The following is a 15,777-nucleotide window of genomic DNA, read 5'->3' as shown; positions in this document are numbered from 1 at the left end:
TGCTGAATTAGGCCCAGTGAGCAACAGCTACAATGCTGACACGCACTGACGAATTGTGCAACATTTGTACAACTGTGTGCGAATCAGTCTGAATCTGTATACAAAGTGCTGTGATGCAGCGTCTTTTTCTCACACCAAGTTCTGTTGTACCTCATGCTTTTTACCTGTTTAAAGCTAATTCCTGCGCTGTTACAGCCCTGCGTCTCCAGTACACTCTAAGTGCTGTTGCGCAGTTTATAGAAAAAAGGCGGTGCGCTACAACGCTCAAAATGGCTATCTCGCCGGACATCTTGCGCCAGATACCGTCTTGAGGCTAGGTATATGAGGACACATCTGTGTGTGCCTTTCTACCTTTCTACCATGGAGGAAAGCAGAGAAGATCCGTTATCTTCCCGCTTTTCTCCACTGCGCAGGGCAGCTTCCTCTTCCTCGCTCCTCCGTCGGCTCCTCAGTCTGACATCACAGACGCTGATGGGCACATACCATATTAAAGCTTAGGCAGCATAGCAGGCCCCCACAGAACCCTATGAGGGGGCTTTAATAAACATGCCCCTATGTGAGAAACGACGGCTTGTAATGACAGAAACTGGCAAATGCCCCTGCACAGTCATTATTATGTCTAGCATGACAAGAACGCTCTTGTTAAACAATAAGATGGAATAACTTAAAAGGAGGATGAGCCGGCTGTGCCCGGGGCATGGGTGAGGTGTGAACTATACCAGCGCTACATGCAGAGAGCCACAATCTTGTTTTTGTGCTAATAATAAATAAAATGACTTTTATTGTGGGATAGTAGTTAGTGAGGAAGCTGCGGTCAGGCCCAGTCATGAGTACCTGAGAGACGTACTGTACTGTACTGACTCTCGGAATGTCTCATTCTCATGCAGAGAATATGCAGCACTCTCATGTCTTACTCACTGGCAATGACAAGACATATGCGTCTATGAGACATATCCTCCGTGGTGCTGACTGTAATATGCTCTGATCTGGAGACACCTATGTCAGAGTGTTCCGGACCCTGCGCTGTCTCAGGATGGCATTACCCCATAGAGAAGATAAATAGAAATATTTAATGCTGCAACTGCGGTTTTTACTACCTGCATTTTTATACTATATACCAGGAATGGGGAACCTTCGGCCCTCCAGCTGTTGTTGAACTACACATCCCAGCATGCCCTGCAACACTTTTAGCATGGCCAAATAGCAAAACAGTAGCAAGGCGTGCTGGTATGTGTAGTTCAACAACAGCTGGAGGACCGAAGGTTCCCCATCCCTGCTATATACTATATCTACCTGCATCCTGCTTCAAGTAAATGTGTAAGGAGCCTAATTCAGACCTGATCGCAGCAGCAACATTTTTCGCTAATGGGCAAGACCAGGTGCACTGCAGGTGGGGCAGATGTAACATGTGCAGAGAGAGTTAGATTTGGGCGGGGTGCAGTGCCGTAACTAGGACAGTGGCGCCCCCCCATGTAAGATAGGGGCAGTGCGCGCCAACGAAAAATGTATAGGGGCGTGGCTTCACGGGGAAGGGGCGTGGCCACAAAATAATAGCAATTCATACTACGGTGCATAGTAGTCTCCATTATTCAAATTACGCCGCACAGTAGCGCCACTACACCAGGTAGAGCCCCTTTTATACATTACAGCAGACAGCGTCCCCCTTTTTACACATTACAGCAGACAGTCCCCCTTTTTACACATTGCGGCAGCCAGTCCCCCTTTTTACACATTGCGGCAGCCAGGCCCCCTCTTTACACATTGCGGCAGCCAGTCCCCCTTTTTACACATTGCGGCAGCCAGTCCCCCTTTTTACACATTGCGGCAGCCAGGCCCTTTTTACACATTGCGGCAGCCAGGCCCCCTTTTTACACATTGCGGCAGCCAGGCCCCCTCTTTACACATTGCGGCAGCCAGTCCCCCTTTTTACACATTGCGGCAGCCAGTCCCCCTTTTTACACATTGCGGCAGCCAGTCCCCCTTTTTACACATTGCGGCAGCCAGTCCCCCTTTTTACAGCCAGTCCCCCTTTTTACACATTGCTGCAGCCATCCCCCTTTTTACACATTGCGGCAGCCATCCCCCTTTTTACACATTGCGGCAGACGGTGACCCCCTGAGAGAGAGAGAGAGAGAGAGAGAAAGAGAGACATACTTACCATCTCCCCGCTGGCAGTCAGGCTCCTCGTGCAGCTCCCTCGGTGCAGGCAGTGAGGTGAGAAGGAGGAGGAGGGAGGGGGAGCAGGGAGCCGCAGCAGCGCTATGTCATTGGTAGTAAGCGCCGCTGCAGCATCCCCCTCTCCTTCCGTATTGGCTGCCCGGTGCTGCTGTGGATGCTGGGATGCGGTTCCTCCTCCCCAGCGCGGCGCACACAGCAGAGGCGGCATGTAATGAGTCAATTTGACTCATTACATGCCGCTGGCCGTGCGCCCTCTGGGCAACTGCGCTGTGTGCCAAGCCCACTTGGCACACACGTAGTTACGGCCCTAGCGGGGTGTGTTCAAACTGAAATCTAAATTGCAGTGTAAAAATAAAGCAGACAGTATTTACCCTGCACAGAAACAATATAACCCACCCAAATCTAACTCTCTCTGCACATGTTACATTTGCCCCACCGGCAGTGCACATGGTTTTGCCCATTAGAGAAAAATTTTGCTGCTGCGATCAGGTCTGAATTAGGCTCAAGGTACAGAAAGAAAAATCAATACTTTTCATACAAATAACTTTTAATAATTAAAGCCCATGTTTTTCTGCTGCCTATCCCTGCTATGGAGATACTGTAGCATTGAGAGGATACTGCTTAAGTAGGCTAGCCGGCAAAAACTACTGCTTGAAGCCCCATTCGCCAGATCTATATTGTCTACCTACAATGACTGTAACCCTAAATGAGAATCAACGATCGCACCAAAACCAAATACAGCCTTACTTACTTCAGTGGCTACTGGTATGATTGGGTTCAGTAAAAAAAAGTCTAAAATATAGGGCGGGATGTACCAACCTCCTGCGGTACATCCCGCCACTTACCGCGCTGGTACTATTCGTGTATGTACTAGCATATGCGATTAGTATCGCAATTGGCAGCTCTCCAGATTAAAGCTTCCCTTTGCAATGGCTGTCGTCCCTGGACTTCTGGGTTTATGACCTGGGAGTACTTCTGATGCGCGGCGCCCATTTTCCCAGCGATTTCTCTACTGTGCATGCGAATAACGCAGTGAAAATTCCTGCTGCGCCATTTTCACAGTGAGTATTCAAGCAAGTGGCTTCCCTGTGCTTTTGCAGAACCCAGAAAATCTTATTGCCGACGTGAGTTACCTGCTTACGCCAACATTAACCCTTTATAGGTAGGATAAAGCCATATCTTTGGCTATAAACACTAAAGTCAGAGAATGGGCTTTTTGTTATTCAACAGACCAGCAAGCACAACTTGTATTGCGGATGCCGACAGCAGTGGCGTAACTACTGTCCCCGCAGTCCTCACGGTGGCTTGGGGGCGAGGGGCTGCGGGGGCGCCACTGACTTTGCACAGATTGACATGCGGACGAGCGTCCGCATGTCAATCTGCAGTCTCCTTCCCTCCGCTGCTGTAAGGAGGGACACGGAGCGCACATCGCGCGCCTCTCCTGTGTCCCTCCCTGGCTCTACCCCGGCCGGTCTAAGGAAGTGCCGTTCGTGAGCTCTGATTGGCTCACGAACCGGCACTTCCTTTATTAGACCGGCAGGAGAGCCAGGAGGGACACAGGAGAGGAGCGCTATGCGCTCCGTATCCCTCCAACACAAAGGAGCAGGGGGTGGGAGCAGGCACTGTGGGGGAAGATCTGGCACTGGGGGCATATACCTGGCACTGTGGGGGAAGATCTGGCACTGGGGGCATATACCTGGCACTGTGGGGGAAGATCTGGCACTGGGGGCATATACCTGGCACTGTGGGGGAAGATTTGGCACTGGGGGCATATACCTGGCACTGTGGGGGAAGATCTGGCACTGGGGGCATATACCTGGCACTGGGGGGATATCTGGCACTGGGGGCATATACCTGGCACTGTGGGGGAATATCTGGCACTGGGGGGAGCAGGCACTGAGGGGGCATATGTGGCACTGTGGGGGAATATTTGGCACTGGGGGGAGCAGGCACTGAGGGGGCATAAGTGGCACTGGGGGGGGGTATATGTGGCACTGGGGGCATGTACCTGGCACTGTGGGGGAATATCTGGCACTGGGGGCATATACCTGGCACTGTGGGGGAATATCTGGCACTGGGGGCATATGTGGCACTGGGAGCATGGCCCTAGCAACAAGCACTACCCCCTAGCAACGAGCATGACACCCAGTGCATGAAACCCCTGGCAACAAGCATGACACCCAGTGCATGAAACCCCTGGCAACGAGCATGACACCCAGTGCATGAAACCCCTGGCAACGAGCATGACACCCTGAGCATGAAAACCCCTGGCAACGTGCATGGAACCAAGAGTATGAAACCGCTGGCAACGACCATGACACCCAGTGCATGAAACCTCTGGCAACGAGCATGACACCCTGAGCATGAAAACCCCTGGCACCGTGCATGGAACCAAGAGCATGAAACCCCTGGCAACGAGCAGGTAATTTAAAAGTAATTAGAAGCCTTACTGTAGAACTTAATGTGTAATGGGCATTACGGTGTGTGGCATAATGTATCACGGACATTGCGGTGTGTGTCATAATGTGTCAGGCATTACGGTGTGTTGTATACTATATCACGGGCATTGTGGTATGTGGTATAATGTCTCAGGATCATTGCAGTGTGTGTCATACTGTGTCACAGACATTGTATGTGCTATAATGTATCAGGGGCATTGCAGTGTGTAGCATAATGTATAACGGGCATTGCGATTCCTGTCATAATGTGTCACAGGCATTACGGTGTGTGGCATAATGTGTCACAGGCATTACGGTGTGTGGCATAATGTGTCGGGGGCATTACAGTGTGTGTATATTGTGTCATGTGCATTATTGTGTGTGGCATAATGGCTAAGGCCATTGCAGTATGTGGCATAATGTATACTGGGCATTACTATAAGGAGGAAAAATGACAAATAATGTAAGGGGCATGAATCAGGATTATTTTTCTTTCCTGTGGTAGCTAACGTCTGGGCGTGCAGGTTGCAAAACTGGGGTATAAGGTAGCCTTTACCTGCAATGCCACGCCCCTTTACGCGAAGCCACGCCCATCTCAACGAAGCCACACACCCTATTTGGCAGATTTATCCCTTTACTAGTGCCAATTATTATTATATTATAGTATGGGTGGGCGCCGAAGGATTTTTTGGCTTTGGGGAGAAAAATTTCTAGTTACGCCACTGGCCGACAGGTAACCTTATTGTATTGTTGTATGAATTTGTTGTTGACATATAGGGGGTCATTCCGAGTTGATCGTAGCTGTGCTAAATTTAGCACAGCTACGACCATTCACACTGACATACGGGGGGGGACCAAGCACGGGGCTAGTCCGCCCTGCATGTCAGTGCCACCTCCCCCCCCCCCCCCCCGCAGAAGTGCAAAGGCATCGTACAGCGGCGATGCCATTGCACTTCAAGAGTAGTTCCCAGCCAGCGCAGCTTTAGCGTGCTGGCCGGGAGCTACTCATCGTTCCCCGGCCCGCAGCGGCTGCATGTGACTTCACGCAGCCGCTGTGGCCCGCCCCCTGTTTGGTCCGGCCACTCCTGCGTTGGCCGGACCGCTCCCACGAAACGGTGGCCAAACGACGATGTTCCGCCCCCTCCCGCCCAGCGTTAGCCTCTGCCTGTCAATCAGGCAGAGGCGATCGCAGCCCTGCTACGGCCTTCTGCCGTCTGGCATGCACCGGCGCACTACGGCGCATGCGCAGTAGGGACCCATTCGCTCGGCTGCGACAAAAAGCAGCGAGCGAACGGGTCAGAATGACCCCCATAACATTTATCAAACTCATCTCTCCTAGTAGAGGTCAGGAATTGGGGTAATTATTATTGGAGACCCTGCACCCATGTATACATCCAGAAGAAGGAAACGGGTGACTTGTCAGGAAGCAGATTCCGTACATTGCAGCTTTATTTGTCGGAAGCAAATGATGGGGGGGAAAAAGATGAGAAGGTCACCTTCCTGTGCAGAAATGCCAGGATGAGTCACACGTCTCACCCCAGCGTGCGTGCTACACAATGCAATGAGCTGCAATCTCTGCAGGTACTGTATATAACACTGCAGGTCCATCACAGGAGAAAAGACTCATTATAAGATATTCGCTTTAATCAAATAATAAAATCCCAAATGCTATATTACACCAGATCAGTAATATCACAGCAATAGCAGCTACCTATCCCTAATTAAGTCTGCAAGTCCCATAGTCTTCCTTTACTGTGTGCTGCAAATACTGCACTACGTCTGCTGTGTATTATAAGACATAGGTGGTCCTTCCGAGTTGATCGCTCGCTAGCAGTTTTTAGCAGCCGTGCAAACGCTATGCCGCCGCCCACTGGGAGTGTATTTTAGCTTAGCAGAAGTGTGAACGAAGGGATTACAGAGCGGCTACAAAATAATTTTGTGCAGTTTCAGAGTAGCTTCAAACCTACTCAGCGCTTGCGATGACTTCAGACTGTTCAGTTCCTGATTTGACGTCACAAACACGCCCTGCGTTCGCACAGCCACGCCTGCTTTTTTCCTGGCACGCCTGCGTTTTTCCGAACACTCCCTGAAAACGGTCAGCTGACACCCAGAAACGCCCTCCTCGTGTCAATCACTCTGCGGCTGCCTGTGCGACTGAAAAGCATCGCTAGACCCTGTGTAAAACTACATTGTTCGCTGTAATAGTACGCCGCACGTGCGCATTGCGCAGAAGTGCCATTTTTTTCCTCATCGCTGCACAGCGAACGAATACAGCTAGCGATCAACTCAGAATGACCCCCATAAGTAGGTTTACCCCAAACGCAATAATTCATCACAATATGAAAATGGTAGAATGTTAGCTTATTCTACAGCATGCTACAGGTGATGCTTTCCCTAATCTTCCACTGCAGTCCTCTTTCTCCTGTGCGGGAAGGACAGTATATAACTATAACAGTAATATAACACTAATAGGCCCTACACACTAGCCGACATCAGCCAAAGATATCAACGATCTCGTTCAGAAATGAACGAGAACTCGTTCATATCTTTCAGTGTGGAGACTCCTGCGATGAACGATGCGCGGTCCCGCACTCGTTCATCGCTGGTCCCCCGTCGGCTGTGCATGCAGGCCAATATGGACGATCTCGTCCATATTTGCCTGCACTTCAATGGAGCCCAGTGACGGGGGGAGTGAAGAAGCTTCACTCTCCCCGTCACTGCCCCCCCCCGCCGCCGGGTCGTCCGTCGGCCGTATCCGCCGTCGGGCAGCTCGGCGGCGGATCGGCCAATGTGTAGGGCCCTTAACACTACCATATAAAAAATGTATATTCAGTACACTTTTTCCAAACAGGGAACCAGATACTTTCATTGGATCTCATGTACTAAGCCTCATAGAGTGATAACGTGGAGAAAGATAAAGTACCGGCTAACCAGCTCCTAACTGTCATTTTTCAAAAACAGCCTGTAACGTGACAGTTAGGAGCTGATTGGTTGGTAGTTTGTCTTTCTCCTCTTTATCACTCTCCAAGGCTTTTAGGGCCCTACACATTTAGCGATGTCAGCCTGAATGACGATCGTTATCATCCAAATTGACTTGCATTGAAAAACGACAGTAAACCAACAACGAACGACCGCGGGGACGCGCACCGCTCATCGTCGGTGCCTCAAAACTAGACGATATGAACGGGATATCGTTCAATTCTGAACGATATTGTTCATATCGCCCGTCAACGCCGCTAAGTGTGTAGGGCCCATTAGTACATCGCCCCCTCTATGTGTACAACATATTGATTTAGTTTTGCGCCTCGTCAGCCTACGCGTTTCGCCCAGCCCATGGTGTCTCAGCAGTAGCCTGTGCGCATTTCCCAATACTGCACATCGCTTGTTTCCTGCTCTCACCTCTATGGGATGTGAGAAAATGCGCAGGTGCAATATGAGGTGCACGTCACTGCCAAAGAGGGTTATTGCATGGCGCCACAGTTATTTTGCACTTTAGAAATGAGGCCCACTAGCCAGACAGCTGGACTGAAGCCTGACTGTGTTCATGCAGGTGTCTAACAAAACACTACATTAATGCAGAGTTATTCCAGCTATAGAGGATGATCACTGTAATTGCTGCTACACGACACAATTAGTTACCAAGCAGACGTGTTTCTCCGCCAAACCTACCTGTCAGGGCTGATTGGGATTAATGACCGTATAAAGAAGGGTTTGTAGTGCGGGGAAAGAAACAACACAATAACGGCTCTACTACAAGCTGTTATGTAACATCAGTCATACTTACTGCACACAGGACATCTGATACATGCACAATGAAAGAGCAAAGCTGGGTTTTTGGCTATGTGGCTTCTAGCAGGCTGAACCTAGGGGAAAACCGGTTCTGTTTTGCGTGTCCCCATTCCACAGTTATTAATACACCGTGTATGCCTTCCAACCCAAACAAACACCAGACCTCTAGAAAAAGAGACTGGTTGGGTCAAGAATATGATATGTCTCCCAAGAGGATGCGGAGATAGAGACAGGAATTTGTAGTGTGTTTGTGAGCTGCAACAACAACTTGTTAATAATGCCCATTCATATCCACAGTGACAGCACAAACAGGTTCTATAAAGGGAATGCACCATATGCCTGTGCTGTCGTACATACAAAGTGGTTCTGCCGTCATAGTCTGTGTTTCTATAAAGACCTACAAATAGGGTTGAAGTTACCAAAAGGATGAGAGAAAAAGGGATAGACTAGATGGGCCAAGAGGTCCTTTGCCACGCAATTCTATGGGGGGAATTCAATTGTTTGAAAAGTCAGTTGGGAGTTGTTTTTTTCTATCTAACAGACGGAAAAAAAACAGACACCCAACCGACTTTTCAAACAATTGAATTCCCCCCATATGTGTCTGTGTCTATGTAGCGTGTTGTACGTTATAGAAGAAGCACCAAAGGAACTTACAGTACACATTGTTCATCTCAGATAAAATCAACGGTATCCGGTCTTTAGATCAACAACACGTAGGTCGACACTTATTAGGTCGACCAATATTGGTTGACATGTATTACTTTTTTTATTTTTTTTAAATATTTTACGGTCCACGTGGACTGCGATTGGGAATAGTAACCTTGCCTGAAGCATGGTGAGTGAAGCGAGCCATGAGAGGGGACACGGCGCACTAATTGGGGTTCCGGGTCACTTTACGAAGAAAACGACATCAATTTCATTTTAAACTCATGTCGACAATGCCCGTGTTGAACTATTTCAGGGGTAGTCCTAGTCACTGTCAACCAATAGTGGTCGACCAAGTTACTGTCTGATGATCCGCACCCGAAATCAACATGCAGAAAATGCAATGTCTCGCTTTGCTCGCCATGCTTCGCGCAAGGAGCCTCGCTCTGCTACCGCTGCGCTTGGCACAGGTTACCATTAGCAATTGTAGTCCACGTGGATCGTAAAGTATGAAAAAGTTGAAAAAAAGAATAAAAATAAATTGTGAAAAACGCATGTCGACCTTTTGTCATGTCGACCTAGCACACGTTGGCCTAGGGAACGCGTCGACCTAGAAACCAATAATGGTCGACCTAATGACCGTATCCCTCAGAAATGTATCTCATGCCACGGAAGGGAACCCCCCCTCTTTCTGTATAGGTAGCTCCCTGCTGGTGTGGGACTACAAGTCTCAACATGCCCTATCGGAAAAAGCAGCAATGTTGGGATGTGTAGCTCTGTAAGTGGTAGTTGTCAAGGCATGCTGGCTCTTGCAGTTCCACAACATCCATACAGACGCCACATCATCAAGCTGGCAGACACACATACAAGTGCCCACAACCTGTGGTTTTGAATCACGGCGCCCTGGCGTAACAGCATCATCTTCACGGCACCCACGGGCCAGAAGTTTGTTATTGTGATTAAATTGTGCTAACCTGTCACCTTTAGGTTCAGGTATGTGGTGGGGACAGGGCTGTCACATAAGTTATGATTGGCAGCCACGAGCACTGGTTTTGCCCATCACATTGACCATAAATAATTTGATTTGGTCCTGGACCTCCAACCCGTGTCGTCCATACTTACCTACTTTCTGGCAGCACTCTCCAGGAGAGAGCTGCCAGGTCGGCTCAGTGGAGGGGCTGGGCAGGACAATGAGGTGGGGAGGAGGCGGAACGGGGCATGGCGGAGGAGGGGCAGGGGCGGAACGGGGGTGGGGTTACAGCATCACAACGTTTAAACCACACCCCCGCTCTGTAATGCCGCTATAACCAGCATTTTACAGCATGGGCGTGACTATGATGACGTGATTCAACAAGAATCGCGTCATCTACTGTCCTGAACAACCACTTTACTCTCAAAGTGGGCGGCCGGGCAGGGGAGAACTGAAAAACCGGGAGACTTGTCTGCTCTTCCGGGGGGGCAGGAGGGTCACCCGATTTTCGGGAGCCTCCCAGCCATTCCGGGAGAGTAGGCAAGTATGGTGTCGTCCCTGCATGTTCCCAATGATACCCCAGGACCACTGCCATTAGTAATGCTTCTTACTGCACATACTGAGAAGCGTATTAGCAATGACAGATCTCTGAACATATATAACGCCAGGGACAGGACTTGTAACAATTAGTAACAACTCGCACAGACACAGATTTTAGGAGTCTTGGACCATTCTGCAGTTATCAAATTCAGGCCAACAGCCCCACTGTCCACATCTTCTCCCAACTACAGCACATGTACTTAGAGTTATTATACATATTACCACCATTCCAAAAATACATTTAAAAGCTAATCAACCACAAAAAACAATTCTGAACCGTTCTATTCATCACCAATATCCATCCACTGCTTTCTAAAGGGACGGTAAGGAGAAGCAGAGTGAGATCACACCAATATATAATTGTATGTAAGTGAAATGCCGGTGTTATCCTGTGTTTTACTGTATATGTCGGGATTATCCGGTGCGGACACAGCAAAGAGACTTCTGGGGAGTAACTGCTGGGATGACATTGTATTCTAGACATGCACTGAGAATGTACAGCTCTGCGGATCAGAAAGTGTCACAGATCAATCAAAGTCTTACATCAACCTGTAATTGCCATATTCAAATGCACAAGTTACTTGTTTAAGCATCATCTTTGAAGTGCTGTTGCTTGTGTATATATATATATATAGAGAGAGAGAGAGAGAGAGAGAGAGAAAGGGATAAGGTCATGTGACCACAGCTCAGGATCCCGGCAGTCAACATGGCGACGCAAGGATCCCGAGCGAATAGGTGCCCGACAGTCGGCATGCCGATTAACAGGGACTATTAGTCAGATAGATAGAAATAGATAGATTAGATAGATAGATAGACAGATAATGTAGATAGAGATAGATAGATAGATAGATAGATAGATAGATAGATAGATAGATAGATAGATAGATAGATAGATAGATGTGGTACTTATTGGTCTTATTGGTACTTGTATTTTTGTGATATCTGTTTAGTTCATACGGAAATCTCATGTTTGTTCACATGTGAATAGCTAATGATAATAAACTCAAACTCAGATATTGGATGGATAGATAGATAGATAGATAGATAGATAGATAGATAGATAGATAGATAGATATTGGATAGATAGATAGATAGATAGATAGATAGATAGATAGATATTGGATGGATAGATAGATAGATATTGGATAGATAGATAGATAGAGAGATAGATAGATAGATAGATAGATATTGGATGGATAGATAGATATTGGATAGATAGATAGATAGATAGATAGATAGATAGATAGATAGATAGATAGATAGATAGATAGATATTGGATGGATAGATAGATAGATAGATAGATAGATATTGGATGGATAGATAGATAGATAGATAGATAGATAGATAGATAGATAGATAGATAGATAGATAGATAGATATTGGATAGACAGATAGACAGATAGATAGATGGATAGAAATAGATATAGATAGATAGATAGATAGATAGATAGATAGATAGATAGAGATAAATAGATATTAGATAGATAGATAGAAATAGATAGATAGAAATAGATAGATAGATAGATAGATAGATAGATAGATAGATAGATAGATAGATAGATATTGGATGGATAGATAGATAGATAGATAGATAGAGATATATAGATAAATAGATATTAGATAGATAGATAGAAATAGATAGATAGATAGATATTGGATGGATAGATAGATAGATAAATAGATATTGGATAGATAGAAATAGATAGATAGATAGATAGATAGATAGATAGATAGATAGATAGATAGATAGATAGATAGATATTGGATAGATAGATAGATAGATAGATAAATAGATATTGGATAGATAGATAGATAGATAGATAGATAGATAGATAGATAGATAGATAGATAGATAGATATTGGATAGATAGATAGATAGATAGATAGATAGATAGATAGATAGATAGATAGATAGATAGAAATAAGTGGTAACTATATATGTTAGCAAACTGTACAATAAATTGCGAATCCCTGGAGCACTGCTGTCACGCTGCCGCCCTTATCTTGTACAGCTAAAGTGTCTGAGACAGAGGACAGCACTGTGGCTGTATCCTATGACTGATACCTCACTGCCTGCAGCCTGGATCTGTCTGGAGGGGAAACAGAACGAGCTACAAGTATTTATTTACTACTGTATGAAAACAAGAACAGGAGGACAATAAATAAAACAGATTATACTCTACACTACACAGCAACAATAAATGTATCCAACCAACAAGTGTAAGAAGCCAGAGTAACATTTTTTTTGAACAAAAGTGCATCACACAATGGGTTCAGCAATATCTGTGGCCACTTACCTAGCGGCAGCACTATAAAGAATGGTAGCCAGCATAGTATAAATACTCCAACCACTATTGCCAGGGTCTTGGCAGCTTTCTTTTCCCTGGAGAATTTAATGAGTCTGACAGAGAGGGAACTCCTGAAGTTATGTCCCTTGCCCCTGGCACTGGCCTCCCCCATCACACTTCTGCAGTGGATCCTGAGGACAACTTCCATGGACTTGTTTCTTTCCTTCTTAACTCCAGCTTCCAGGCTCTTTGTGGTCCTCCTGGCCACGATGTAGACTTTAAAGTACATGATGAGTATGACCAGCAAGGGCAGGTAGAAGGAGAAGAGAGAGGAGAAGAGGGCATAACCAGGCTCCTCTGTGATGCTGCACTTACTATCATCAGGTGGTGGAGGCTCTTTCCACCCCAGGAGAGGTCCAATGGAGATGACCATGGAGGAAACCCACAGCAGGATGAGGATGACCACGGCCTTCTTCTCAGTCATGATGGTTGGGTATTTCAGAGAGTGCTTGACCCCTACATACCTGTCTATGGAGATGATGCACAGGCTCATGATGGAGGCAGTGCAGCAGAGGACATCTACAGCAGCCCAGATGTCACAGAAGATCCTACCAAAAGCCCAGAAGCCCAGGACCTCCAGGGTGGCAGAGAAGGGGAGCACGGTGGTGCTGAGCAGGAGGTCAGCTATGGCCAGATTGATGATAAAGTAGTTAGTGACTGTCTGTAGCTGCCTGTTGCATGCCACCGACAGGATCACCATGATGTTCCCCACGATGGCAAAGAGGATGAAGGCTGCCAGGACAGCTCCCACACTCAGAGCCTGCAGGTCCAGCGCCTCAGCCAGAGAGGTGCCATTCTCCGTCCCGTTGCCACCTTGCAGGGGGTCCTCCTGAGGCTCAGAATAGTTCCACAGGCTTTCATTGTACAAAGTCATGTTATCACAGACTGCTCTCCATTTAAGAAGACTCAGATCTCAAGCTGGTTGAGGTGGGAGGCTCAGGCATTCTGACACCTTGCTGTGGCTTTCTAGGTCAGCTCCTCCAGCAGGTGCCAGCTGGGCAATGACTCCCCGGTGCCACATAACCCCATCTCCAGCTTGGGCAAGCTCACAATGAAGAAGTGATGTCCAGATGAACTCATGAGAAACTTTTCAGTCCAATGCAACTCCCATGAATGAGCATTGTGTCTGGGGCTAACTACTTGTCTGATCCAGCAGCAGCAGCAGCAGCTCCTCCCCAGCCAGAGTCTAATGATCCTTCAAACCCCACAGGAAAGAAGCATTGCATCCAGAGTAAATCCCTGCAAGCTGGTGTTGTGCATGCTCCCAGACAGAGTTGCCTTTGCAAAAACTCCCTGTGAATGGATGAAGAAGCCTCCTCTGGCTGTAAGTCACTCACTTTGACAGATCTACTCCTCCCAGCTTGCAGCTCCTCTCTGTGTTATCGAAATGGGTCTTGCATTCTCCTCTGCAGCCGTTAGGGGGCAGCAGTGTTCCTGAGTCTGCTGCAGCTACAGCGCACATCAAAGCTTTCACTCCCCCTTGCATGTAAATGTTTTCTTTTTTAAGGAGTTGTAACATCTGATCCTTTTTAACCTGTTGTGAAAGTTCCTTTGTTATTGCTAAAAGCAAATGCTCCAACTAATGATATCCTGAACAAAACATGTTTTCCACAGACACAAATTGGGATTTGCTCTGAGACTTTCTCAGCTAGCAGTTGCATGTTGATGAACTATGGGGGTCATTCCGAGTTGTTCGCTCGCAAGCTGCTTTTAGCAGCTTTGCACACGCTAAGCCGCCGCCTACTGGGAGTGAATCTTAGCTTATCAAAATTGCGAACGAAAGATTAGCAGAATTGCGAATAGACACTACTTAGCAGTTTCTGAGTAGCTCCACACTTGGCATCTACGATCAGTTCAGTCAGTTTCGTTCCTGGTTTGACGTCACAAACACACCCAGCGTTCGCCCAGACACTCCTCTGTTTCTCCAGCCACTCCCGCGTTTTTCCCAGAAACGGTAGCGTTTTTTCACACACTCCCATAAAACGGCCAGTTTCCACCCAGAAACACCCACTTCCTGTCAATCACATTACGATCACCAGAACGAAGAAAAAACCTCGTAATGCCGTGAGTAAAATACCTAACTGCATAGCAAATTTACTTGGCGCAGTCGCACTGCGGACATTGCGCATGCGCATTAGCGACTAATCGCTCCGTTGCAGAAAAAAAAATAACGAGCGAACAACTCGGAATGACCCCCTATGTGTCCCAGCATGCAATACTCTGAGATCCCACAGGTCTCATTTTGAGTCTAAAACTTGCAGGCCATGCTGGGGCTTGTAGTTCAACTCCAGCTGAGAATCCACAGGTTGCCTTCCTCTTTCGAAAAAAAAAAATCTAAGGTAAGAGAGGTTTACAGGGCATGATGGGTCTTGTGGTTCCACAGCAGTTGGGAATCCACAATTTTGCTTTGTATATTGTTAATACACAGCTTTGGGGGGTCATTAAATCTGGGGCAGGGAAAAATGCGAACAGCTGGACAAACTACATTAACACTACTGATACAGTTCAGGAATTTTATTAATTGGGTAATATTAAACCTTAATTATCCCACCGACTGCAGGGGTGGGAATAAATGAGTGAAATATTTTCAGTGTTTCTAGAGTCCATATATTTATATATATTTTTGGTATGATTTTTATACTTATTTTTTTATATGTGTTTATTAATTATATAGTGGTTGTGTTATATATTTTTTTCTTTAATAAAACGGAATTGATTATATACAGTGCTGTGCAAAAGTTTTAGTTCAGATATGGAAAAAAATGCTGCAAAATACGAATGCTTTAATGTTAATAGTTTCTTTTTATA

General features: G+C 46.9%; 1 protein-coding gene across 1 annotated transcript in view; it reads right to left on the bottom strand.

Moving 5' to 3' along the window:
• Nucleotides 1-14,387, bottom strand: part of ADRA1D (adrenoceptor alpha 1D) — a 254,692-nt gene extending 240,305 nt beyond the window's left edge. The window contains exon 1 of the mRNA XM_063925318.1: nucleotides 12,919-14,387. Within this exon, the coding sequence (XP_063781388.1) occupies nucleotides 12,919-13,843 (925 nt within the window). The 5' untranslated portion in view covers nucleotides 13,844-14,387. The remainder of the gene's footprint in view (nucleotides 1-12,918) is intronic.
• Between the last annotated feature and the right edge of the window lie 1,390 nt (nucleotides 14,388-15,777).

This window comes from Pseudophryne corroboree, chromosome 1 (assembly GCF_028390025.1).
Source record: "Pseudophryne corroboree isolate aPseCor3 chromosome 1, aPseCor3.hap2, whole genome shotgun sequence".
Lineage (NCBI taxonomy): Eukaryota > Metazoa > Chordata > Amphibia > Anura > Myobatrachidae > Pseudophryne > Pseudophryne corroboree.
Note: the sequence above shows the minus strand (reverse complement) of the source record. Positions and strands in the feature narration are given on the sequence as shown.